At 38.8% G+C, this 26,272-nt stretch overlaps 1 protein-coding gene across 1 annotated transcript in view; it reads left to right on the top strand.

The window, feature by feature from the left end:
• SYNE2 (spectrin repeat containing nuclear envelope protein 2) overlaps positions 1-26,272 on the top strand; it is a 336,140-nt gene that overhangs the window by 97,375 nt on the left and 212,493 nt on the right. The window contains exons 9-21 of the mRNA XM_077767198.1: positions 535-635; positions 3,078-3,179; positions 5,740-5,877; positions 12,530-12,694; positions 13,306-13,418; positions 14,389-14,551; positions 16,109-16,187; positions 17,098-17,285; positions 19,008-19,172; positions 20,509-20,658; positions 22,783-22,953; positions 25,398-25,556; positions 25,859-26,032. Of these exons, the coding sequence (XP_077623324.1) occupies positions 535-635; positions 3,078-3,179; positions 5,740-5,877; positions 12,530-12,694; positions 13,306-13,418; positions 14,389-14,551; positions 16,109-16,187; positions 17,098-17,285; positions 19,008-19,172; positions 20,509-20,658; positions 22,783-22,953; positions 25,398-25,556; positions 25,859-26,032 (1,868 nt within the window). The remainder of the gene's footprint in view (positions 1-534; positions 636-3,077; positions 3,180-5,739; positions 5,878-12,529; positions 12,695-13,305; positions 13,419-14,388; positions 14,552-16,108; positions 16,188-17,097; positions 17,286-19,007; positions 19,173-20,508; positions 20,659-22,782; positions 22,954-25,397; positions 25,557-25,858; positions 26,033-26,272) is intronic.

Raw genomic sequence — 26,272 nt, 5'->3', positions numbered from 1 at the left:
AATGCAGCACAAAGACTGGCCCAAAGAAGGCTGTCATAATTCTGTTTGTTCCATGAATGAACAAATAAAATCGTGCAGATGTCTTAAATAAGTCTCCCATTGCACATACACTTTTGGAAATGCTGTATTGCACACGTACATACTGAGACTCGTATGACAGGAATGGGTTCCAGTTGCTGTGTGTTCCCACACTCTACACTCCTGGAGGAGTTTCCGTACCGTGTCTCTGGAAGGAGGAAAGCTGTATTTTCTCTGTTCCCCTCTCCCTGACTACTTCTCCCCTTCTACATACAATGTGCATGGTGGAAATTGAGGCTGTGCCTGTACTACTGCCGGGATTCAACTCATCTCTGACTCTGGATCTAAGTTCTTAGCCAGGGCACAGGCTTGGAGCAAGGGCGACTGACCAGAGAGTGCATGGCTGGTTAACTGCTTTGGTTTATTCCAGGGCTGCCTTATGGCATGGCCCGTTCTTGGGTGGTCATTATAGCAAATCCCATCTATTGCTAATTGATAGCATGGTGCATCTTGCAGATGTGGATGTTGTCGATCCTGATGAAAAGTCGATCATGACCTATGTGGCACAGTTTCTACAGTATTCGAAGGATGCATCTGGGACTGGAGATGAAGCTCAGGTATGTCCTTAGAAATATGTGTCAAGCTCATTTTTGTCATATGCTACTAATGGCTTCATTTTAAAAATTGAACTATAATTTGCACATAGAACTTAAATGTGCAGCTCTATGAGTTTTGACAAATGCATACACCCCATGTAACCCATGGAACAATCATGATGTAACACATTTCTCTTACCCAGAATGTTCCACTGTGCCCTCTTCTGTCTGTACTCCCCACCCTGGGCAACCAGTATTCCAATTTCTTTCATTGTAGATTTGTGGTGTTTGGTATATTTACCTACTTGTGTAACCATCACCACAATCTAGTTTTAGTGTATTTCCGTTTTAACCTGCTCTTTAGCTACATGTATCTGGGATCATATTATTTGTTTGTTTGTTTGTTTGTTTGTTTGGTTTGAGAAAGTGCAAGAGAGCATGGGAGGTGTAGAGAGAGAGGGGGAGAGTCAGAATCCCAAACAGGCTCCGTGCCATTAGCACAGGGCCTGACATAGGGCTCGATCTCACGAACCGTGAGATCAAGACCTGAGCCAAGAGTCAAATGCTTAACTGACTGAGCCACCCAGGAGCTCCTGGGATCATATAATTTATAAAAATAGAAACAGTGCTTTCTACTTTTGATCTTTGTTTGTTGAGGTACTCTTGACTTACTGTCAGCTTGCATTTGATTAGTCAGTTTTTTCCTTTGACTTTTAGTCAGGGACACAAAATATTGTGGGTGGTGATTTCATAAGAATCACTGAGCTGAAAGTAAATCCTTATTCTGCTGCTGGGAAGATAAATGAGTACTGTGAAGTTAGTAAACTGTTTTTAAATTTTTTTTAATTTTTTAATATTTATTTATTTTTGAGAGAGAGAGACAGAGCACAAATAGGGAAGGGACAGAGAGAGAGGGAGACACAGAATATGAAGCAGGATCTAGGCTCTCAGCTATCAGCACAGAGCCCGGCGCTGGGCTTGAACCCATGAGCTGTGAGATCAGGATCTGAGCCGAAGTCAGATGCTTAACTGACTGAGCCACTGGGGTGCCCCTGAATATTATTTAAATATTTATTTAAACTACTTCCTCAGAAATGTTTACAGGCAGTCCTATTTCCGGATTGTATGTGACAAATTTGGGCCTAGGTTTTTCCAACTGTGGCATTGGAGGCGCCACGCCAGATGGTTGCTGACTCTGGAAAAGAGACTCAAGCTGAGACTCAGGCCTCTAATTCAGTTAACTTATTTCTGACCTGCTGCAGAACTACTCTTTTCTAATTAATTTTCTTATTAAAAACTAAAATGAGGGGCGCCTGGGTGGCTCAGTCAGTTAAGCGTCCGACTTCGGCTCAGGTGATGATCTCACGGCTCATGGGTTCAAGCCCCGCGTCGGACTCTGTGCTGACAGCTCAGAGCCTGGAGCCTGCTTCAGATTCTGTGTCTCCCTCTCTCTCTGACCCTCCCCTGCTCACACTGTCTCCCTCTCTCTCTCCCTCTCTCAGAAATAAGTAAAACACTAAAAAAATAATAATAATTAAAAAAATAAAATGAAAAATTCAACTGTCCATAAAATCAGATTCAGAAGTATATAGAAAACACTTCTGCTTAATAGGAAGAGAAAAAGTAAATGAAAAATAAAGGGAATGGAAATAAGATGAAGTATCTTTTGCTTTATCCTCTGACAGTAAAATTTGCTTTCGAATGTAAGCAAGCAAGAACCTAGGGAAAAATAATTGTTGCTCATATCCATAGGAGAGCAGAACCAAACCCTTTAGTAGTTATTTTAAGGGTCTTTAAAATGCTTCAGATATTAAAAAAACCTTATTTTAATGTTTATTTATTTTTTGAGAGAGAGAGAGAGAGCGAGTGCATGCACACGAGTGTGTGAGGGTGGGGGAGGGGCAGAGAGAGAGGAAGACACAGAATCCAAAGCAGGCTCCAGGCTCTGAGCTGTTAGCAGAGCTGGATGTGGGGGTCAAACCCGCAAGCTGTGAGATCATGACCTGAGCCAAAATCACACACTCAATAGACTGAGCCCCCCAGGCACCTCTGCCTAAGATATTTTTGATGTCTCTGTATTTGGGTGTCAGCAGCTCTTGATTAACCCATACTGAGATGTATTAGAAAGCAGTATTCTGAAATGCTTACTATAGGTAAGTAGTTTTGAATAATGTTCTTTAGAATTGAGGAATAATGGAAGTAGATAAGCCAAAAAAAAAAAAATTGAGGGGCTTGCATGCCCTGTTTCTTTAGCATATTATGTTCAGGTGCCAGTTTCAATCCATTTTAAAATTTGAGGTGTTAGGTGAACAAGCAAACTTCCTCTTCAACGCAGCGAGTCATTGGTGTGTAATGATTGCATTATTTCACTGATGTTTGAAGTTGTTAATTTTGTTGTTAAAAAAAAATCTCCAAGTCTATTTAGGATAGAGTGTTAAATGCGTGTGTGTGTGTGAATTACAGGGCAGGATGAAAGACGCTGTGGTCTGGTTAACTCTACAAGAGAAAAAACTACAGGAAGTGCTAAAGGAGTCAGAGAATGAGACCTACTCTAAAAAGTATGATGTAAGTACAACTTGAAACAGCAATTTATTTGTAGTTGACTCTTAGGAAAGAGTAGGATGTTTTTGGGGAAAAAATCCTTCAGAGTTCATTGTATAAATGGTAAACTAACTCCAAGTTTTAGCATCAAATTCTAGGACAGTGCTTCTCAAGTTTTAATGTGCATGTGAATTCACTGGAGAATCTTGTTAAAATTCAGATTCTTTTTTTTTTTAATTTATTTATTTGGAGGCAGAGAAGGAGAGACAGAGGGCATGAGCAGAGGATGGACAGAGAGAGAGAGAGAGAGGGAGAGAATCCCAAGCAGTCTGTGCGCTGTCAGCACGGAGCCCGATGTGGGGCTCAGTCTCACGAATCATGAGATCATGACCTGAGCTAAGGTCAAGAAGATGCTTAATGGACTGAGCCACCAAGGTGCCCCTGAAATGCACATTCTAATTCAGTAGATCTGAGGCGGGGCCTGAGATTCTGCATTTCCAGCAAGCTTACGGCGGTGCTAATGCTGGGTTCTGAAGGTACTTTGAGTAGTAAGGTTTCTGGACTGTGGGCCCCACCACTTTGGTAAATTAGGTGTTATCGGAATATCGCCAGGCCCGTGAAGGTGTTGTTTGTGGCCGCCTTTGCACTGCAACGCCAGAGTCACACAGTGGCTACAGAAACCATATGGCCCTCAGGCTCGGACATTTATCATCTTGCTTCTTACAGTAGACGTTTTCCAGTCCCCAGCCTGGAGCAGAACATACTTTTCAAGACGAATATGGAATGAAAAAAAAGGTCAGGAAATCAGACATGAGGCCAACCCCAAGGTATAGGGCCTCAACCACGGCGTCTTCTGAGGAAAAATGACAACTATGATTGCCACCACATTTGAGTGTCTGCTGTGTACCAGGCACCTTGCTGCAGGCATTTTACACATGAGAGCATCTTGCTGAGCGTGGTGCTGTTATTCCACAGTGCCTGAGGTGACACAGCTACTGACCGGGAGAGGCGGATTCGAATCGAGTCTAGCTTTGGAGACCCAGCTCTCTTTATTTCCTGATGCTTCTCCTGGGCAAGTCTTGTACCGTCTTGAAAGAGCCTGACGAGCCGAGATGAGGATTGTTCGGCCCCGTTTCTTAGAACCCACTGCCTGTGCAGCTCTGCTCCCTGTCAGGTCTCCATCGGGAATAAAGCAGGAGTACTGTCAGGTGCCTACTCCGCACATAGCGCCTCCAGGCTCAGTGCGGGGGTTGGATGAATCCAGCCTTTCCAACACTAACATTCAGTGGATTGTGCTACTTGCTGGCAACAACATCCTTTTTGGTATAGAGGCATCAGGGAAGAAAAGGATGGGATGTCCTCATCTTCCTTTCCATCAGAACTACCTAGGCTTCTGTGCTTCCTCCATCTTTGTTCTGGCCTGATGCGTTTTTTATTGACAAGATGTCCAGCATCCACTGAACGTGCATTACTCTCACATCCATCTTTGATTTAGTAATGCAGCACAGATTCAGCTTCCTTAAATAAACAGCTTTAGGAAGTTATTAGTGAGCAGAAAGAATTATGATGAATTATCCCTTGGTTGACTCGTAAAACTTAATCTTTTCCAAAATTCTATTTATTTTTTTATTTTTTTAATGTCCACGATGGGTCTTGAACTCATGACCCCAAAATCAAGAGTCACCTGCTCTACTTACTGAACCGGCTGAGCACCCCAACTCATAAAACTTCATTTAAATAATACTGCTGAAATAAATAAAATAAAATGCTGCCAATTAGTATGAATGAGGTTTGAAATAAAATTTATAGAATTGATGACTTTTTTTAAATGTTTTATTTATTTCTAGGAGAGAGAGAGAGACAGCGTGAGCAGGGGAGGGTCAGAGAGAGAGGGAGTCACAGACTGAAACAGGCTCCAGGCTCTGAGCTGGCAGTCAGCACAGAGCCCGACGCGGGGCTCGAACCCACAGACCGCAAGATCATGACCTAAGTGAAAGTTGGACGCTTAACCGACTAAGCCACCCAGGCGCCCCTAGAATTGATGACTCTTAAACACCAATATTTCACACTAATACGAACCAAGAAAAGCTGAATTTATAAAATTTTTGAGGGACAAAATATATTCTCAAATCTGTAAAAAGTGACTTGAGAAGCACTGGTTCAAGCACCGTTAACTGTAGAGACATTTGTACGCGATGACTGCTACTAGATAGTTCTCATTTCCACTCATTCTTATTTTGTTGTGAACACATATCTGGGGTGGACAGAGAAACTTCCATTTTCCGTGTGGCGTCATGATTTGTCCTCTAGATGTGGGTGACCTTGCCACTTCATTCCATTAGAAATCCAACAGTACTGACAAGAGACACAAGCCGTGACCTGTGTTACCATGACGGCACTCAAGTGATCAGGGTGCACTGAAGGAAGATACCAGATCAGTGAGAGGATCCTGAATTCAGGGAATTGTACCTTTTCTCTAAGTAAAAATTTAAATCTAACCTATAGCTATAGACCTTAAAATGGCGGATTACATATCATTAACCGATTTAAAATTTATGCCTTTAAAATATTCTTCTGATTGTAGAGCCTGCTGTCCTTTTTGGAGTCCTTCAATGAAGGAAAAAAGCCCTTTTTGGACATCCTGCCAGTGGAAAGGACCTTGGATGAGCTGAATGAAAATCAGTTGCAGCTGAGAGAAGCCTGGGATGGCCTCAACTGCCAGGTTACTGTGTTGTTTGATTCATGGGGCAGCTTTGTTTGTTGGATGATTACTTTAGACTCTCATGAGGAATTCTGTAAAAGGAGCAGATGCTTCATCAGAAACTTGGGAGAGTATTCTTTTATTTTCTCCATAGTCTCATCTGGGTAGTAGTCAATATTTAAATAGGAATTTGTAGCATTCTGCTTAGAAAAACTGCTTGTTCAGAGTTTTTATATTTGCTGTCAATGATTGATTTGCCAAAGTAGATTATCCGTATTCTGACTGACCAGCCTCATCTTTTCCGTGGACCAGTGTCATGTGTCACTATCAATAGATTCTTGCAAAGGGTGAGGGATAAGCCTAGAGAGAATGTGTGAAGATGCATGTATATGAATATATCTGTATGATTTCAGTTGTTTTCAGTTTATTAAGATTTGTGTTATGACCGAAGACATAGAGCATGTGGGTGTAATACCATTTGCACTTAAAATGAACATGTATTCTGTAGTTACTTGATAGGGCATTCTATAGATATCAGGTAAGCTAAGGTGGTTGATAGTGTCAGATTATCTATGTCTTTAAAAAATTTTTTGTTGTTGTTGTTTTTGAGAGAGAGAGGGACAGAATGCGAGCAGGGAAGAAGCAGAGAGAGAGGGAGACACAAAAATCAAAGCGGGATCCAGGTCCTGAGCTGTCAGCACAGAGCCCGGTGTGGGGCTGGAACTCATGAACTGTGAGTTCATGACCTGAGCGGAAGTCAGATGGTCAACCGACTGAGCCACCCAGGCACCCAAATTATGTTGATATTTTTAGAATTTCATTTTATATATTGGCTTTTTAAAAATAATTAATTAATTAAATTAAGTTTTAAATGTTTATTTATTTAGAGAAAGAGAAACAGGGTAGAGGCAGAGAGAGGGGGACAGAGGACCCAGAATGGGCCCTGCACTGACAGCAGTGAGTCTGATGTGGGGCTTGAACTCATAAACTGCCAGACTACAACCTGAGCCGAAATTCTATGCTCAACCGACTGAGCCACCCTGGTGCCCCAGTCTATTGGCTTTTTGGCTCTATTGCTTTCTGTCAGATTTTTGGTGAGACAACAATATACATTTAAAATTTTTTACAATCTGGGGCTCCTGTCAGTGAGGTATCTAACTCCTGATTTCAGCTCAGGTCATGATTTCATAGTTCGTGGGTTGGAGCCCTGTGTCGGGCTCTGCACTGACAGTGCAGACCCTGCTTGGGATTTTCTCTCTCTCAGCCCCTCCCTGCTCATACAAACTCTCTCTCTCTCTCTCTCTCAAAATAAATATATAAACTTTTTTTGCAGTCTACTTACATAACTTCTAAGTTATCATACAACTTCTTACGTAGAAATCTTGCAATTAATTTGATTCATTTATTTGTCATTCTTTATGCTATAGTTGCTTTACATATAAATATATTCATGCCACAGACAAATGTTTTAAAGTCCCCAAGACCATGTTATAAATTTTTGCTAAAAACAGTCTTACATTTTAAAGAAATTTAGAGTAAAAAATGTCTCTTATAATTATCTAGATATTTACCATTTCAATGTTCTTCATTCTTTTCTAGAGAGATTTGATTCTAGAGAGATTTGAGTTTCCATCTGAACTTCTTTCTCTTCAGCCTAAAACACATTTTTCAACTTACAACACAGGTTTATGGGTGACAAATTCTCTTAGTTTCATTTTTAACTGTCTTTATTTGGCCTTCGTTCTTTTCTTAAACATCTTTATTGAGGTATAATTTACATACCATACACTTCTCTCATTTTCAGTAGATAATTAATGATTTCTGGTGAATTTACAGGGTTGCAACAGAGATTTTTATGGTCTGCAAGTCAAAACTTCTCTCTGGCCCTGAACAAGTTGGCTGATCCCTGTTGATCGCTGTTCTCTCGGCTGTCAGTGGTGCCAGCCCGTTTTCAGCATATATGTTTCACATCATTTAGGAAGGGTGCTAAACAGTCTAGTCTAGTCGCTTCAAAGAGCCACCATCTCTGAGCACCTAATTTGGAAGAACTAGCATAGCCCCGAAACCTTCCCATCAAGTGGCACGGCTCATGGTGCCCTCCGCTTGTGTTCCCAGCACAGCCTTGAAACTGACCCCTGTGAAGGGCAGGTGCTCTCAGTTACGCAGCCTCAAAGAACAGAAGGAGAGGAAGGAGGTATTGTTTGTAGAGTTCACAGTGTCCCACACCACAAAGACCTGGCCTAATTTTATTGAAGATGATTGGGAAACAGTACCAAAATAATGGGGAAAACCATTAAAACCCCACTATTTTGCAAGAGTTCAGTGCCACAAATTGATAGCAGCTTGAAAATCCGTTCCTCAGTTATAATACAGCTCCTTGTGTCAGTGTAACAAATGAGATATGTTAACCGTACAGTCTTCGGGTGCAGAAAAGTCAATACCGTCTAGACAGTTCCTGGTTTAGTTGTTTGAACACAGTTACCTCAAAGCATACCAGTAAGTGGTTTCATTTTAAGCCAGCTATGCAAAATAGCAACATTAGGGAGAGAGAGAGACGGAGGGAGACACAGAATCTGAAGCAGGCTCCAGGCTCTGAGCTGTCAGCCCAGGGCCTGACAAGGGGCTCTAACCCACAAACCGTGAGATCATGACCTGAGCCGAAGTCGATCACTTAACCAGCTGAGCCACTCAGGCGCCCCAACGTTATGTTATTTTCAACTGACATGATCAGGTCAGATCAGATATAAATTTTTGACCAAATTCAAAAGTAAGTTCCAAAACTAACAAAGAAAAGTGTGGAGCCAGTTTTCTCTGTAAGGGAAAAAGAGGGGTAATAAAAGGTAATTATCACCTTCTGTCTTTCCTCTTCTGTTACATAAATAGAGTACAGCCCTCAAGCAGAAAGCACACATTCCTTTTCATTCAAAATATATTCAGCTTTCTTTTAGTTGTGAAAAGACTATCAGTTGAATTAGAGATATCGTTCTTAGCCTCTCTTTAAGTCATCTATCAATTTTCTGACTTATTTTATTTTATTTTGGCAAATGCATACATTATTTGGTTATAATAAAAGCGCATATTAAAAAGTCATAATGATGACAACACTGTTTTTCATTATTTTCCAACTGGAGGCTTAATGGCATATACTTAATGATTTGAGATTATAGAGCTGTCTTTTGTCATATGTCGTTAGAGAAGGTAAACTTGCGAAGCAGCTGAAGCAAAACAATATTACATGGTATTCCTTATATGTGGAAGGTTATAAAAAGAAGTCAAACTCACAGAAGCAGAGAGTATGAAAGTGGTTGTCAGAGGGTGGAGGATAGGAGGGGCTGAAGTTGGTAAAAGGGTGCAGACTTCCGGCTCTAAGTTGAGTAAGGTCTGAGGATCTAATGTAAAACATCGTGGCTATACTTCATAACACTGTATTATATCATTGAAATTTGCTAAGAGAGTTGAATTTAAATGTTCTTCGCCAAGAAAAAAAAAAAGGCATAAACATGTGAAGTGATGGTGTGTTAATTATTTAGAGAGTGGGAGTCCTCCCGCGATGTACAGGTGTATCAAATCCCCATGATGTACACTTTAAATATATTATGGTTTTGCCATTTATGCTTCAATAAACCTAAAAACGCAAAACAAAATGTGAAAACTATAATATTTAATGCTTCTAGCTTATGAATAGTTCCATGTCACTGCCTTAAAAGAGCCTAGATTTTTTCTCATTTAACATCTTTAAGGAACCTGGGTGGCTGAGTTGGTTAAGTGTCCAACTCTTGATCTGGGATCAGGTCATGATCTCACATTTCGTGAGATCAAGCCCTGTGTTAGGCTTTGTGGTGTCAGGTTGGGATTCTCTCTCTCTCATCTCTCTCTCCTCCACCCCTGATCACGTGTGGGTACATGCTCTCTTTCTCTCTCTGTCTCAAAATAAATAAACTTTAAAAAAATCTTTATATTTGGACATTTACTTAAATATTTCTTTTTTTAAAAATATTTTTATTTATTTCTAGGAGAGAGAGAGAGAGACAGCGTGAGCAGGGGAGGGTCAGAGAGAGAGGGAGACACAGACTCTGAAATAGGCTCCAGGCTCTGAGCTGGCAGTCAGCACAGAGCCCGACGCGGGGCTCGAACCCACGAACCGCGAGATCATGACCGACTAAGCCACCCAGGAGCCCCTAAATATTTCTTTTTTATATTTCTCTGCATATGGTGGCACCCAGTAAATGTTTTGCAATCAATTAATGATGAATCAAATAACCCTATTGTTTTAAAAGATGCAATTTTGCTTTTTATTTCCTCTATTTAAAATCAATTTAACCTAAAGAGTAGTGGCAATTTATTCAGCAGAACTCTAAGGGAAAGAGAAGCACAGATTTAAAACTCATATTTTCAATAGAGAAAGTCATTTGATTGAAACACACTTTAATTTGTGCATGATCTTCATGGGGGTGGTGGTCTTTAGCATTAGAATGCCAAAAAAGCCATAAGAGAGTCGTGAGCTTAGATCAAAAACAATAGTCCTTTTTTAAAAATATCTTTTTATTAACATTTATTTATTGCTGAGAGACAGAGCGTGAGCAGGAAAGGGGCAGAGAGGGAGGGGGACACAGAATCTGAAACAGGCTCCAGGCTCTAAGCTGTTAGCACAGAACCCGATGTGGGGCTTGAACCCACGAACCATGAGATCATGAACTGAGCCAAAGTTGGATGCTTAACCGACTGAGCCACCCAGGTGCCCCCAAAACAACATTCTTAAATGGGGTCCTCAATAAAGGAGGTGGCCTAGGAGCTGGATTTTCATCCTGCTTAAGAATTCTGGGCATCCATGTTCATGTGTTTTGTTTCTTAAATTCCACACATGAGTGAAAATCATATGGTATTTGTCTTTCTCTGACTTATTTCGCTTAGCACATTATTCTCTAGCTCCATCCACATCGTTGCAAATGGCAAGGCTTCATTCTCTTCTATGGCTGAGTAATATTCCGTTGTGTATATACTTCGTTTTCTTTCTTTTTTTTTTTTTTAATGTTTTATTTATTTCTGCAAGAGAGCGAGAGACAGCATGAGCAGGGGAGGGTCAGAGAGAGAGGGAGACAGAGTTTGAAACAGGTTCCAGGCTCTGAGCTAGCTGTCAGCACAGAGCCCGATGTGGGGCTCGGCCCCACAAACTGTGAGATCATGACCTGAGCCGAAGTCGGACGCTTAACCGACTGAGCCACCCAGGCGCCCCAACCTCATTTTCTTTATCCATTCATCCATCGATGGACATTTGGTCTCTCTTCATAATTTGGCTATTGTTGATAGTACAGCTATAAATATTGGGGTGCATGTGTCCTTTCAAATCAATATCTTTGTATCCTTTGGGTAACTACCTAGTAATGCAATTGCTGGATCATAGGGTAGTTCTATTTTTTATTTTTTGAGAACTTCCATACTGTTTTCCAGAGTAGCTTCATCAGTTTGCATTCCCACCAACAGTGTAGGAGGGTTCCCCTTTCTCTGCATCCTTGCCAACATCTGTTGTTTCCTGTGTTGTTAATTTTATCCATTCTGACAGGCGTGAGGTGGTATCTCATTGTGTTTTTCATTTGTATTTCCCTGATGGTGAGTGATGTTGAGCATCTTTTCATGTGTCTACTAGCCATCTGTATGTCTTCTTTGGAAAAATGTCTATTCAGGTCTTCTGCCCATTTTTTAAACTGGATTATTTGTTCTTTGCATGTTCAGTTTAATAAGTTCTTTATAGATATTGGATACTAACCCTTTATCAGATATGTCATTTGCAGTAATGTGAATATATGATTAGTACTAGTGAGAAAAATAATCTCTAGTCTGAGTATGAGGTGTAGTTGTCAAGTCAGAGAACACAAGGCCATACAACATTTCAAATAATGGTCCTTCAACATAACAGTCTACCCTTGCTTAGAGGGGTGCTTTTTTAAAACATTTATTCATTTTGAGAGACAGACAGACAGACAGAGAAAGTGAGTGAGGGGCAGAGAGAGAAGGAGAAAGAGAATCCCAAGCAGACTGTGTGCTATCAGTTCAGAGCCCCCTCTGTGTGAGGCTCGAACTCATGAACCATGAGATATCATGGCCTGAGCTAAAATCAAGAATCAGAAGATCAACCAACTGAGCCACCCAGGCGCCCCAAGGGGTGCTTTAAATAATTCTAATTTCCCTCTCATAACTGATTATGGGTTTATCAAAATACTCATTTTTATCCTTGCACCCCCTTCTATATCTTTTTTTTTTTAAGTGTATTTTCTTATTTTGAGAAAGGAGGGGAGGGGCAGAGAGAGACAGAGAGAGAGAGAGAGACAGAGACAGAGACAGAGAATCCCAAGCAGGCTCTGTGCTGCCAGTGCACAGCCAAGTGCGGGGCTCAAACTCATGAACTATGAGATCATGACCTGAGTGGAAATCAAGAATCAGATGCTTAACTGACTCAGACACCCAGGCGCCCACCTTGTGCCCCCTTCTATTGCTCTTAAACAAATAATCTTCTCTTCAGCGGGTAAGCAAATGATATTGAACTCAGAAGTTTGCCCCTTTGAGAAAGACTTGCCTGACTGATAGATCAGAGAAACTTTGAAGAATTCAACAAACTGTGTGCAAAGAAATCAACTTCAGAAGAATGTTTAGCAAATCACCAATTTTTGTTTTTCAGATTAACATGTGGAAAAGAGACCTGAATCATGCCTTGCCCTCACCGCTGCATCACATTGAAGCCTGGCTCCAGGAGGTAGAGGGACTTATAGAGGAAGACTTGCCAGCTTCCCAGGATTACTGTGAAGCCGTGGCTCTAATACAAGAAAAAATGACTTTAATCAAGGTTGGAAAATTAAAAAGAAACATGGAAAGATCTATGCTTTGTTAGGGACTTCTTCTTGAGGAAGACTTTGGCCTAAAGAGAAGGGAAAGAAATATAGTGCCTATTTGAGGATGGTTTGGAATGATTCCCTTGGGGAGTTTGGGAGCCAGAAGATACTTTCTCTTCCTTATGGGCATTGTGTTAGTGCAAGGTGGGAACAGTAAGAATAGAGTCCAGTAAGTTCTAATGCAACTGTAAAGCCTGACCAAAAAGGGGAGAAGAGACTGGTTTAAATCTGAGAGAGTGGATTCTCACTAAAATGGTATGAGGGAATTTGTTATATGACATTTATGGCATGTGAACTCACAAAGGAATGGAAAATAAATCTGAAAACAAAAGGTTTTGATAATGCTTTTACCAAAGGAACTGCAGTCTGTCTCTCTGTAAAATGTTCCACTTTAAAGCATTTATGAAGTCACTCACTGGCAAAGTTTTAGTTAAAAAAAAGTAAGGGCTTTATGATTGTTTTGAAAAAAGATGTAGCGCATACCCAGAGCAAATGAGATTAACAAACCCCCAATTACAGTGTTTGGCTAAAAGTCTGGTTGATGTCATGCTAAATTTCTTTACAGAATCTGATGGATAAATTTGATTGTCATTCGAATACTCTCCTGGCATTTGAAAATAGAGATGAAAAAAATTTGCCACTGGTACCACCTAAGAAATTGGAGGAAATGAAAGCACGGTTTGTAACACTGCCATTTCACAACTGCCGATGCCACTCATGTTTGAGCACTAACAGGATGCTAGAGGGACCAGATAATTGTAGATTTTTAGATAATTTCTGATACGGATTCTTTAAATCTTGATTAACAGTACCTTCACATTTTTTGTAATAGTAACATTATATCATGCTAACAGTTTCTTTTTTACTGGATGGTAGAATCTGGTGATGGGAAGGCTCTAGATGTGGAGTAAAAAAATGAGCTCCGTATCTGAGTTTTGGCCAATTTACTGTCTTTTTGAGCATGTATCCTCGTTTGTAAATATGGGATCGTGATAATCACCCCATTTATGTCTCACAAGGGTACTGGGTGAAACAAGAGGAGGTATCTGAAAGTACTTCGTAAATTCTAAAATACTATAGAGATTATTTAATTGATGATTATCTACATCATCTTCTCTTTTCTCATTATTCATTCACAGTTTATTACAATGATAATGAGAGGGTTTTAGCCTTAATAAGGAGAGCTGTTTTAATATGCAAATGTTGAAATTATAGTTGCATTCAGTTATACAAAAACTTACAAATGTAGTAAAATATTTTGGAGATTAAGATTTATTATAGGATTTTTTTCTATACGGGAATAGTCATCAGATAATGTTCTATTAGATGTTTTCCTCTCAGAAATAGTTGTCTTATACTTAGCCACAATGTTTGTTTTACTCTGTTTAAGAAAAAAAGTTTTGGATCACCTGGCTGGCTCAGTTGGTAGAACATGTGACTCCTGATCTCAGGATTGTGAGTTCAAGCCCCACGTTGGGGGTGGTAGCTCTTACTTTAAAAAAGGAAAAAAAGATTTGAGGATACATCTGAGTTCCATGTGTTTAAGACAAAGAGCCAAAGACCCAATATTTTTAGAACTGCCAAACAGATTGTCTCGCATTTGGGCAATAATATTAAGTTAAATTCTAAAACCTGCAATGTTTTCCAGAATCAACAACATTTCAGGGGAAAAATTCATTCCACTTCTAGAATTTCATTACTATAAGTACTCAGTTCTTGGTTTGCTAGATGAAGTGAAGACAAAATTGGATGTTTGGGACGTCAAATATGGGAGCAAAGAATCTGTGGAATTGTTGCTGGAAGACTGGCATGTAAGCTGTTTTATTTTGTGTCTTCGACAACTATTCTCCATGTTGGGGTGCTGAGTTTGCATTTTTCCTTAAGACACATTCCCTTCACCTTTCCAGGTTTTGAGTTGAGGTTTCTTGATAGTTTTCATCAGCTTAAAATTGCCCAGAGAACAGAATTGTAAGTACCCAAGTAACAGACAGTGGGAGGAGTGAGAAAAGAAAATCGCATTATTTACCACAACAGGGGAGGCTCAGTTAACCAGGCTAATTAACATAATAATTAGAAGGAGTTTCAAGTTATTAAAAATACCAGCATTCACTTACTGGACTTCTTGTTTAAGAGGTTTTCCTACTTGGGATGCCTGGATGGCTCAGTCGGTGTTCAACTTTGGCTCAGGTCATAATCCACAGCTTGTGGGTTCGAGCCCCACGTTGGGTTCTGAGCTGACAGCTCAGAGCCTGGAGCCTCTTTTGGATTCTGTCTCCCTTTCTCTCTTCCCCTCCCCCACTCATACTCTTGTCTCTCTGTCTCTCTCTCTCTTCTTCAAAAATAAATGAACATTAAAAAAAAATAAAATTTCTCACTCAGATTCATGGTTTCATTCAAAAAATAATTTTTTAAAGAATATTTTAATGTAAGAGTGAGACAGACAGTACATTTTGTCTGGGCTTATTTTTGGAGAAGGGGGTTAGCTCTTGCAATTTATGGGGGAAAAGTGTTGCAAATGATTTAAATATACATATGTTCTTCTGTAAATTAAAACAGAAGTAGACTAGAAATGTCATTCTACAGTTAGGAGTTAATATCATTCTTTCTGTTTCTCTGTTTTTGGAATGAGAGGCAAAAAAGACAAATCCAAGATTGTAAATTTCCATACAAAAATTGAACAACACAACGAAGACAAATTTATTGAACAAGTTACGATTTAAACACTGTACATCCCCAAATAGGAGACATCATTCTCAATTAGACTAGGTTTTGAATATATTCCTTACTTTGATTTTTCATTTTTCCATTTCAGTAATCATACCACTGGCACTTAATAAGTGCACAATAAATACGAGCTTTTAATTAACTCTGTATTTTTCCATTGCAGAATTTGCTCACATAGGACACATAATTTGACTGATGGTAGTTACTCAGATGTTTTTGTGGGATGGATGGTATCTATTTACAATATGCTCTCACATATCTAATTAAAAAGTATTCAATATTAATAAAATGTGTGAAATAAGAGAAACTGGCATAAATTATGCCATTTTAATAAATACGTGAAGTAGGAGCTTTTGAACAAGGTATATGTAACTTGCCTTTTCCCCCAGGAAGAAAACTGTTGTTGAACCACATCATGGCAGTGATGGACCTTGTCAGGTCTCACACCTACGTAGTGTTCATACTTCTGCTTCTGTCTGCCAGATCTTAGTCGTCTTTCTTCATGAACTGCTCTTCTCTTCTCCCCAAATATATAGGATTAAAGCCTTAAGAAAACTTTGGTGCCTAAGTGCTTCATCACTGGATTTCTTGGCACATTTTTAACGGTAAAAAACTGTCAATATATTTTTCTCTTTTCCCCCCAGAAATTTATTGAAGAAGAAGAGTTCCTAGCTCAACTTGAAACTTCCTTGCAAAAATGTGAAGAAATACATAAGACTTTAGGTAAAGCTATGCGGTTACTTTCTGATGAAATGACCACTTAAAAATAGTATTAGGGCACCTGTGTGGCTCAGTGGTTAGGTGGCCAGCTTTGGCTCAGTCATGATTTCACAGTTCGTGAGGTCAAGACCCATGTTGTGCTCTGTGCTGACAGCTCACACAGAGCCTGGAGCCTGCTTCGGTTTGTGTCTCCCTCTCTCTGGGCCCCTCCCCTGCTCATGCTCGTGCTCTGTCTCTCTCTCTGTCCTTCTGTCTCTCTCTGTCTCTCTCTCTCAAAAATAAATAAATATTTTTTAAAAACTTTTTAAAATAGCATTTTATTGGGACACCCAGGTGGCTCAGTTGTTGTGCCTCCAACTTCATAACAGGTCGGGATCTCACAGGTTGTGGTTTTGAGCTCCACGTCAGGCTCTGTGCTGACGGCTCAGAGCCTGGAGCCTGCTTCGGATTCTGTGTCTCCCTCTCTCTCTCTGCCCCTCCTCTGCTTGTGCCCTTTCTCTTTCAAAAATAAACAAACATTTAAAAAAATAGCATTTTATGACAAAAACTGAGAACTGATGGATGTAGGGGGGAGGGGGGACGGGCATGGAGGAGGGCAGTCATGGGGATGAGCACTGGGTGTTATGTGGAAACTAATTTGACAATAAACTATTTGTAAAAAAAAAAAAAGAAAGAAAGAAAAAAATAAAAAAACAAAAAAAATAGCATTTTATCTCTTTGACTTTCTTTATACCTTAATGTTTTAGAAATTGGTTTAACATGTGTTTTCTTTGGAAAATTCTTGCATTCATTTTTAATATCATCAGACTACATATTTACTTGACCATTGGTGATTAATATGCAAGTATTCTTCTTAACTATTTTCTTAATAAAAAACTTCTAAGATTACTTTCTTGTTTTGCTAACATTATAGATGGAGAATATCAGGATATTAGTAAACAGTATATGGCACTGGAATATAATATTTGTACGTATAGAAAAAATATATATAATGTCAAGTCCACTCTTCAGAAAGTTTTGACATGTTGGGCTACTTATCTGGAAAAACTTCGCTTACTAAAGGCTTGTTTTGAGGAGACAAAGAAGGAACAGATTAAAGAGGTATTTTCAGTCTACTGTTACCTCCTCAACTCTACTTTCTTTTTTTTTTTTTTTTCATTTTGTTTGGAGATCCTCATTTTCAATCCAAAAATGAGAAGCTGGGGAAGAGTAAGTATGATTGTTGGAAATATTCTTCAAGGTATTGGAGAGAGTTTAGTTTCTTTCTAATACAATTGCCAAATGGAAGTTTTCTTCTCATTATGGGTTTTACACACACACACACACGCACACACATACATGGTAGCTTTTGAAAGATATATTGCTAAGTTCTTTGGAAAGAGAAGAAAAGACCTGGAATATTCGATAGCTCATATACGCATTTAAAATAACTTGATATTTTAAAAAGTTTTATTTTTCCATTCGGGTGAATACGTTTCAGCTCTAAAATCTTCCTGTGTTTCCAGAGGAAGAAAATGCAGAATACCTTATACTTACGTGGAGGTGTGGAAGGAATTGCAATGTAATAAATTATTGTTTTCATCTGCTAGTCATGTCATAATTTGTTTTATGAATATTCTCTGGGATAGTTTTTCTTTCTTTCATTTCTTTTCCTCTGTTGTGAATGGATATTTGCTTGAAAATAATTTTGATGAAAAGTCTCAGATGAAACATTTTCCAAATAGAAACAAAATTTCCTTGGCTGAAAATGGGCTATTTATATGAAAGTCAAATTTATGATAAGTGTAAGAGCGCATAAAGAATATTTGAGGGGTTGGTGAGCCATTCTCTCTGTCACCTATAGTGTACTAGAAATTCACATCCTTGGCTTTCAACAATTCTTCTGTGTTTAATGACCTTTTTTAAAATTCTTATTTTAATTCTAGTAGTTAACCTACAGTGTAATAGTAGTTTCAGGCGTACAATATAGTGCTTCAACACTTTTATACAACATCCGGTGCTGATCACAAAGGCACTCCTGAGTCCCCATCACCTATTTCACCCATCCTCCCTTGCAACTCCTCTCTGGTAATCATCAGTTTTTTCTCTATGGTTAACAGTCTGTTTCTTGTTTGCCTCTCTCTCTCTCTTATTTTCCCCATTGCTCATTTGTTATGTTTCTTAAATTCCACATATGAGTGAAATCATATGGTATTTTGTCTTCCTCTGGGTTATTTTGCTTACCATAATACTCTCTCACTTCATCCATTAAAGATACTTTATTAAAATTCACATAACTCAGAAAAATAACACTGTAAGCCTTGCACTTCCTGAACTCTGCACTGAGGTGCTCTGAGCTGCCAGAGGACTTTAAAGATAATTTAAATTTTGAGGGAGACACAGCAACATCAGTCTGTTGGACAACGTGCAGCAAATAACTACCAAGTGCTTTGGACCCGACTACTTGAAAATGAGAATTGTTGGATGAATCTTCTGGCCTAGGGAATCTGTGAAAAAACTACTGACACAGTAAGGGCACCATGAACTGATAAATGAGAGACTTTGCTCTAAGCTCATTGGCTACCTAGAAAGGTGAAACATCAGATACTTCCTAAAAGTTCAGGACCAAAAGCAACGACAGATAGCTAGCTGGTGCCTATCAGTCAGTGACTAAGGGTGAAGAGCTAGTGCTACAGGGGTGGGGAATCCTCTATGGGGAGGGTCAGAGTGTCTGCAAGAACCTCATACTCACTTTTGCTTAGAATCACCTGGGTAAAAATCCATTATAGCTAATGGAAAGACAAGTGTTATGTCATTAAGTTGTGTTGCTTATATGTTGTATAGATTCCCTTTGAGACAATATCCCAGTGGAATGTAGAACATACAACTTTAAATGAAGTGGGAAATTTCTTAATTCAAGTCAGTAATGATGAAGTTGGATCATCTATTTCTAAAGAACTGAGAAGGCTGAATAAAAGATGGAGGAAATTTATTACAAAAACTCAACTTGTAAGTTTTTTTGTTTTTGTTTTTTGGTAACAGCTTCATTGAGATCTAATTCCCATAGCATACAATTCACTCATTTAAAGCCTATAACTTAGTATATCTAGTATATTCAAAGTTGTGCAGTCACCACCATCATAAATTCTAGACCATTTTTGTCATCTCCTAAAGAAACTCTGTATCCATTAGCAATCACTCTCCGCTCTCTCCCAGGCTCCCCAGTGGCCACGAACCTACTTTATGTCTCTGTAGATTTGCCTGTTCTGGATATTTCACATAGATGGAATCATATGATATTTGGTCTTTTGTTTCTCGCCTTTTAAACTTAGCATAATGTTTTCAAGGTCCGTCTGTGTTGTAATGTGTCAGCACTTCATTTACTTTTTATGACAAATGATAGTCTATTGTATGGATACCAATATTTTATTTATTGATTGATCAGTTTATACACATTGGCTTCTTTCCACCCCTTTGAATGTTATGAATTATGTTGCTGTGAACATTTATGTACAAGTTTTTTGGGTTTTTTTTAAATGTTTATTTATTTATTTTGAGAGAAAGAGAGAGAGAGAGAGAGAAAGAAAGACAGCAAGCAGAGGAGGGGCAGAGAGAGAAGGAGAGAGAATCCCAAGCAGGCTCTGCACTGTCAGAACAGAGCCCCACACGAGGCTCAAACTCATGAACCATGAGAATCATGACCTAAGCCGCAATCAAGAGTTGGACGCTTAACTGACTGAGCTACTCAGGTGTCCCTTGTGTACAAGTTCTGGTGTGGACATGTAATATACAGTTTTGTAGCTGAAATTCATTTACCCGTATAGAACAACATAAACATTTTTGCATACAGATTTCATCCTCCTTGAGAACATACACTGAACTTTATATGGCTTTTTATTTAGCAGGGTACCTTATAAAAGCAGATCTTTAAGAAATAATTTTTGAACTTAAATTATTATGTTTTTTATTCTTAATAATTTGAGACTGAGGTGTTTGTTTTTGAAGTGCTTATATTTTATAATATTGTTACTAAGTGATAAATCCCCCAAATATGTTGAATATATTATGTCCAGTTATTGTTGGTAATAATATATCTTCATATAAAAATACGGGCTTCAAGGTACCTGGGTGGTTGAGCAACTGACTCTTGATTTTGGCTCAGGTCATGATCTCAGTATTCGTGAGCTTGCCCCCACGTCATGCCTTGTGCTGACAGTGCAGAGCCTGCTTGGGATTCTCTCTCTCTCTTTCCTCCACTCCCTGCCCCTCTCACTCTCTATCTCTCAAAATAAGTAAATAAATAATTTTTAAAAACAGACTTTAAATTTTATGACATTTTTCTTAGGAAATGAAGCTGCCCTTTATAAAAAAACAGGATCAGCCCATTTTTGACAATTATGAAAATACTCTGCTATATCAAGAAGAAAAACCAACTGTTGATTTTTCAACAGATATGTCAATAGAACTTCCTGAAGATCATAATCAGGATGTAAAGGTAAAATAGTCATACTTTATTATTTCATTTGTGTGTAGACATGATGTGACTACTTTTCTTTTATAAAACTATATTGTTGAAAAAGTGATAAATGGGATTATTGGATAACACCTAAAGTGTGGGCATTTTCCACTAGAATGCTTAAGTGGATCCCTCATGAAGGAGGCTTTGGCATTCAAGTCTGTGTCCCTTCCTCACCGAGGAGTTCCACAGACATGCAGAAGCTGTCATGACTCCTGAGCTCTGAACACCCAGTTGATATTTTCTTCAGATGACTTCTGCCTCATGTTCAGGAATTGTCTAGCTCTGGCCTACCCCCTGGCCTGTGTCTTGCTTCCTTTCTGTACAGTGCGGGGCAATATAATCCTTATTTCTTGCTTTGTTGTTTAGCTTTGAGAACGGCTTTAGATTATAGAGAAGACTATGGAAAAGGAACAACGAATTAATACACATGTAAGAGAATACCAGTGATTTTGGAAATGTGTCTCCTTCTGAACAATAACACATCAATTTCGCTTAATTTTGCACTGGCCCTGGCCAGTTACTGGGATGGTGCACTAGTGTTTGGCACCTGATCAAAGTCTTGAAAGATCTGAAATTGTGCAATACGTTTTTAGAATAGAAGGGTGTGGAATACTATATTTCTCTAGTACATTTAAGATACCTAATTAACAGCTTTAAGGATGCATCTGTCGTATAAAGCTGTAGCATAACCACGGGGTGCCTGGGTGGCTCAGTTGGTTAAGCCTCTGACTTTGGCTCAGATCATGATCTCACGGTTCGTGGGTTTGAGCCCTGCATCAGGTTCTGTGCGACAGCTAGCTCAGAGCCTGGAGCCTGTTTCAAATTCTGTGTCTCCCTCTCTTTCTGACCCTCCTCTGCTCATGCTGTCTCGCTCTCTCTCTCTCTCTCTCTCTCTCTCTCAGAAATAAATAAAATGTTTAAAAAAAATTTTAAAAAGCTGTAGCGTAACCTGTAGGATGTTGAGAGGTTATTAACGGGAAGAGGCTTAATTGTGTTGAAATTGGAGTCTGAGTCTCTTCTTGGTGATGTTTCACAATTACTATCACTCATAGTTGTATTTACTTAAATTGTGTCTGAGTTTTAGAAATATGTTTATGGAGTCAGTACCCTAATTTTCGAAGTTTTAATCTTCTTATCTATAAAATGGTGATGATAATAACTAAATGATAGGGATGACATTCTCATTAAGAAAACCTAATGTGAAGGGTGCCTGGGTGGCTCAGTCAGTTAAGCATCCAACTCTCAATTTTGGCTCAGGTCGTGATCCCAGGTGGTGGGATCAAGCCCTCCCTTGGGCTCTGCGCTGAGGGTGGAGTCTGCTTAAGATTATCTCTCTCTCTCTCTCCCTCTGCACCTTTCTTCCCCTGCTCATGCTTGCTCTCTCTCTCTCTCAAAGGAAAGGAAAGGAAAGGAGGGAAGGGAAGGGAGGGGAGGGGAGGGGAGGGAGGGAAGGAAGAAAAGAAAGAAAAAACATGTGAATGATCATAGAGTGTGATTATGATTGTCCAAAAAGTAGATTTTAAGTTACCAAAGAATGTTGAATTAGGAGTCTTTAGGAAAAAAAGGGATATAGCTTTTTTTAATTGAAAATTATTTTAGGGGTGCCTTCATGGCTCAAGTCAGTTGAGTGTCTGACTCTTGGTATCAGCTCAAGTCATGATCTCACAGTTTTGTGAGTTCGAGCCCTGCGTTAAGGGTCTGTGCTGACAATGCTGAACCTGCTTGGGGTCCTCTCTCTCCCTCTCTCGCTGCCCCTCACCCACTTGTGCTGTCTCTGTCTCTCTCAAAATAAATACACTTAAAAAAAAAGAAAAGTGGGGCGCCTGGGTGGCTTAGTCAGTTAAGCATCCGACGTTCGCTTAGGTCATGATCTCGCGATTCGTGGGTTCGAGCCCCGCGTCGGGCTCTGTGCTGACTGCCAGCTCAGAGCCTGGAGCCTGTTTCAGTCTGTGTCTCTCCCTCTGACCCTCCCCTGCTCACGCTGTCTCTCTCTCTCTCTCTCTCTCCTAGAAATAAATAAAAAACATTAAAAAAAAAAAAAGAAAAGCATTTTATACATAGATGTTACCATTTTCTTAGTGATAATTTTGCATGTTATAGGCTGGGGAAGGACATGAAAAAGAAAATGAATTCACAGGGCAACTCAAAGTGGCTGAAGATGTTGAAAAACTCATCGAACACGTGGAAACCTGGGAGGCAGAAACTGCATCTCTTTTGGAGCCTCTGAGATGTCATGAGGGTGTAGAGGCCTCAGTGGAAGAATCTTTGCAGGTAAGAGTGTAAAACTATTAAAAAGACAGCTTTTGTGGCAGTGGACTTATGTACAAGACAAATACAAGATTTTAAGGTAAATAGTAGTAAGACTACTATTTGAATTTGCTCTGTTGAGTGTTATAAACATTGCGTGGACTGTCATTCCTGGATCATTGGCTGAGATTTTGCTTGAAGACACAGGATAGATTAGGAGGCCACTAATGATACCTTATGAGTTCCAATTCTTGAACTGATTTTCCCAGCGAGGTGTTGGAGATGAAAATATTCTCTTGTTTCAGAGAGCAATGAGGAGACGAGTAAGGATATTATCATGCAGGTAGGTCAGTGCAGTGTGAGCATAAAGAGATAACACAATTTATGCTTTGAAAGCTCACCTACTGATTAAGCCACCTACCCTTCCTTCCTTGATGCAGGGAGGGTGACGGATGTCGGTAAAACCTTTCTGTCTTTATTCTCGGGCAGTCGGCTCATTGAAAAGCAATGAAGCAAGAGTGTGTTTTAATATCACTCAGTTCTCCTGGGAAAGAAGTTACAACTGAGGTTTTTACTGAGTTCCAGCTCAGCTATAAAACTTATGGAGCATGTCATAAATTACAACAAGATGGAAAGTTCCTGGAGTAAAGGAACGTTTATGTAATTCTTTTAAATCCACATTTCGGGAAGGTGTATATAAAGCATTTTGTGTTTTCATGGTTTATAAGAATGGCGTTTTTTTATTGCTTTGAAAATAATATGTACACTTAACCTGTGCCATCTGCCAGTGCTTATTTTTATTTTTATTTTATTTTATATTTATTTGTTGTATCTGGAATTTATTTTAGTGAAAGAAATGAGTAGGAATGAGAAATTCAGTATTTTAAACAACTTTGAAAGCAATGACAATGATCCCTCTTATAAACGATGAAATACAAACATGCTGGGATATACTTATGTTAACAAGGAATTAAGTCGATCTTTATTAGAGCGAGATATATGGTGAAGTAAGAAATGCAAATTGATGAGCAGTACAGCTGATGTGATATTTTTTAGTGTTTTTTTAAAAACAATTGCTTTTTTATACTAAATGGATTTATATTCATAGAAAAATGTGTGTAAGGATTTACAAATCACTAACTCTGTCTTGATCCGGCATTTATGCCCCATTCTTGGCACATTTCCTAATGCCTCATACATGTAAACCAAGTAACCAAATATTGTTACTTTTATAATTAAAAAAAATGAAATTAAATATGAATGTGCTAATTGTAGAACATTTAAATAATGTGCAAAGGTATGAAGAGGAAAATCACCATGATTCCACTGCTCTAAGATACATACAATCAACATTTATATAGTTGATATCAAACAGTGTAATTTCTGTTTTTTCAGACTTTTGCCACCCTTGAGTTGTAATTAAAATTTTTTTTGCTGATTTGACAACTGAGAAGTGGTACCTCGTTGTTATTTTAATTTGTACTTATTTGATTACATGTAAGGTTGAACTATCTTTCATGCATTTACCAGCCATTTGTTTTGTGAATTATCTTTGCTTGTGTTTTCTGAATTTTCTTTGGGACCTTAGTACTTTTCATATTGAATTTATGAGTTCTTTGAATCGTGATGCATTTTCATTTGTGTGGCACATGTTTTTACCAGTTGTTGACGTTTTAAAGTCATTTATTTTGTTTCACGTGTAAAATTTTTATATTTATGTTCCCATTCTTATCCCTAAAAAGGCCCCTTCACAGCCAGAGGGTAGATCACTTTTCATGGATAATTTCTTTTTGTGGTTTCCTATTTTATATGTGACTTTCTGATCCACCTGAAATTTATTTTTAGTATGTTGTATAAAGCATGGTTATAAAGAGATTTCTTTTCCAGTAGTCATTTTCTCCAATAACATTTATTGAATCTCCTTCCAACTATTTGACTTAGGGCAACTTCATTATGGGGCCACTGGGTGGCTCAGTTTGTTGAGCGTCCGACTTCAGCTCAGGTCATGATCTCACGGTTTGTGAGTTCCAGCCCCACGTCGGGTTCTGTGCTGACAGCTCAGAGCCTGGAGCCTGCTTTGGATTCCGTGTCTCCCTCCCTCTCTGCCCCTCCCATCTTGCGTTCTGCCTCTCTCTCTCCCTCTCTCAAAATAAAGAAAGAGAACAACTTCATTTTAAGGTTTATTATTACTCTCTCAACTTACTTTCTGTCTGTTGGCATTGATTTACTTTTAGGCTTTATTTTATTGAAGTGCTTAGTGTATAAAGAATAATCTATAAAAGACTGTATTTCTCAGAATCTGATTGTACTAACAAAAGTTTTAAATAAATTTTAAAAATAACATTTTTAGAGTACAAATGTACCTTGTTTTTTTATTAATAATAAACTTTTATGATTTTCTGATGAGATTACGGTTAATGTTTAACATATAATCCAAATATTTGTTTGGTCTCACTTTGTTTTAATAGCATCTTGTTGCCAAAGGCTCTATGTATGAAGAGCTTGTGTCTAGAATCGAAGACACCTTACAACTGGATGTGCAAAACATTTCCAGCCAGGAGTCCCTTCAACATGTTCTCACAGCTGGGCTTCAGGCAAAGATTCAAGAAGCTAAAGAGAAAGTTCAGGTCTCTCTTTAATATCTCCTATTTAGTGATTCTAGTCATTAAAACCGAGTGGTCAGTGGGAAGATGGGGAAGAGAGGGAGGGATTGCCCTGGAAGTTGGAAATTTTATATAAACTATTACTTGTGCATTTTATATATGTATTTAAATAATTTAGAGTACATTGGAAAATATCAATAATTTAATAATTAGGATGTTCTTATGTCTAGTGGGAAAATAAGAGTTACTCCTCAAAGAATGTATTTGTTAATTTATGACTTAACTGAAAAGCTGGACCAGATGTTGAGAGTTTTTTGTCTTTGTAGATCACTATGGTAAAATTAGTTGCCATGTTGAAAAATTCAGCTGATGCTTCACCAGATCTGGATGTCAGGCTGAAAGTAGAGGAGTCACGGAGGGAACTTGAGTCATACATGACGAGGGCTGAGCAATTACTTGGACAAGGAGAGAGCCGGAGTGGACTAATTTCAAAATACAAGGTGGGACTCTCAACCATCAAATGTAGGCTATTCATTATCAGCTACCTATCTCATTTGAAATTGGGATATTTCCATCACTGTTATGCTATACAAAGTTGTTATAACTTTAATGAATTTCCCAGTTTTATACTTTGTTCCCAGAAGCTATTAAAAACATAGATGAACATGAGGAATTTTTTCAATTGAAATCTTAGTATAGATCTGCCAAACAGACTCAGTGGTATAGTGTCATGAGACCAG

The sequence above is a fragment of the Crocuta crocuta genome, unplaced genomic scaffold (assembly GCF_008692635.1).
Source record: "Crocuta crocuta isolate KB4526 unplaced genomic scaffold, BGI_CrCroc_1.0 scaffold55, whole genome shotgun sequence".
NCBI classification, from domain to species: domain Eukaryota; kingdom Metazoa; phylum Chordata; class Mammalia; order Carnivora; family Hyaenidae; genus Crocuta; species Crocuta crocuta.
The sequence above is the reverse complement of the archived record's forward strand: the minus strand, read 5'-3'. Positions and strand labels throughout refer to the sequence as shown.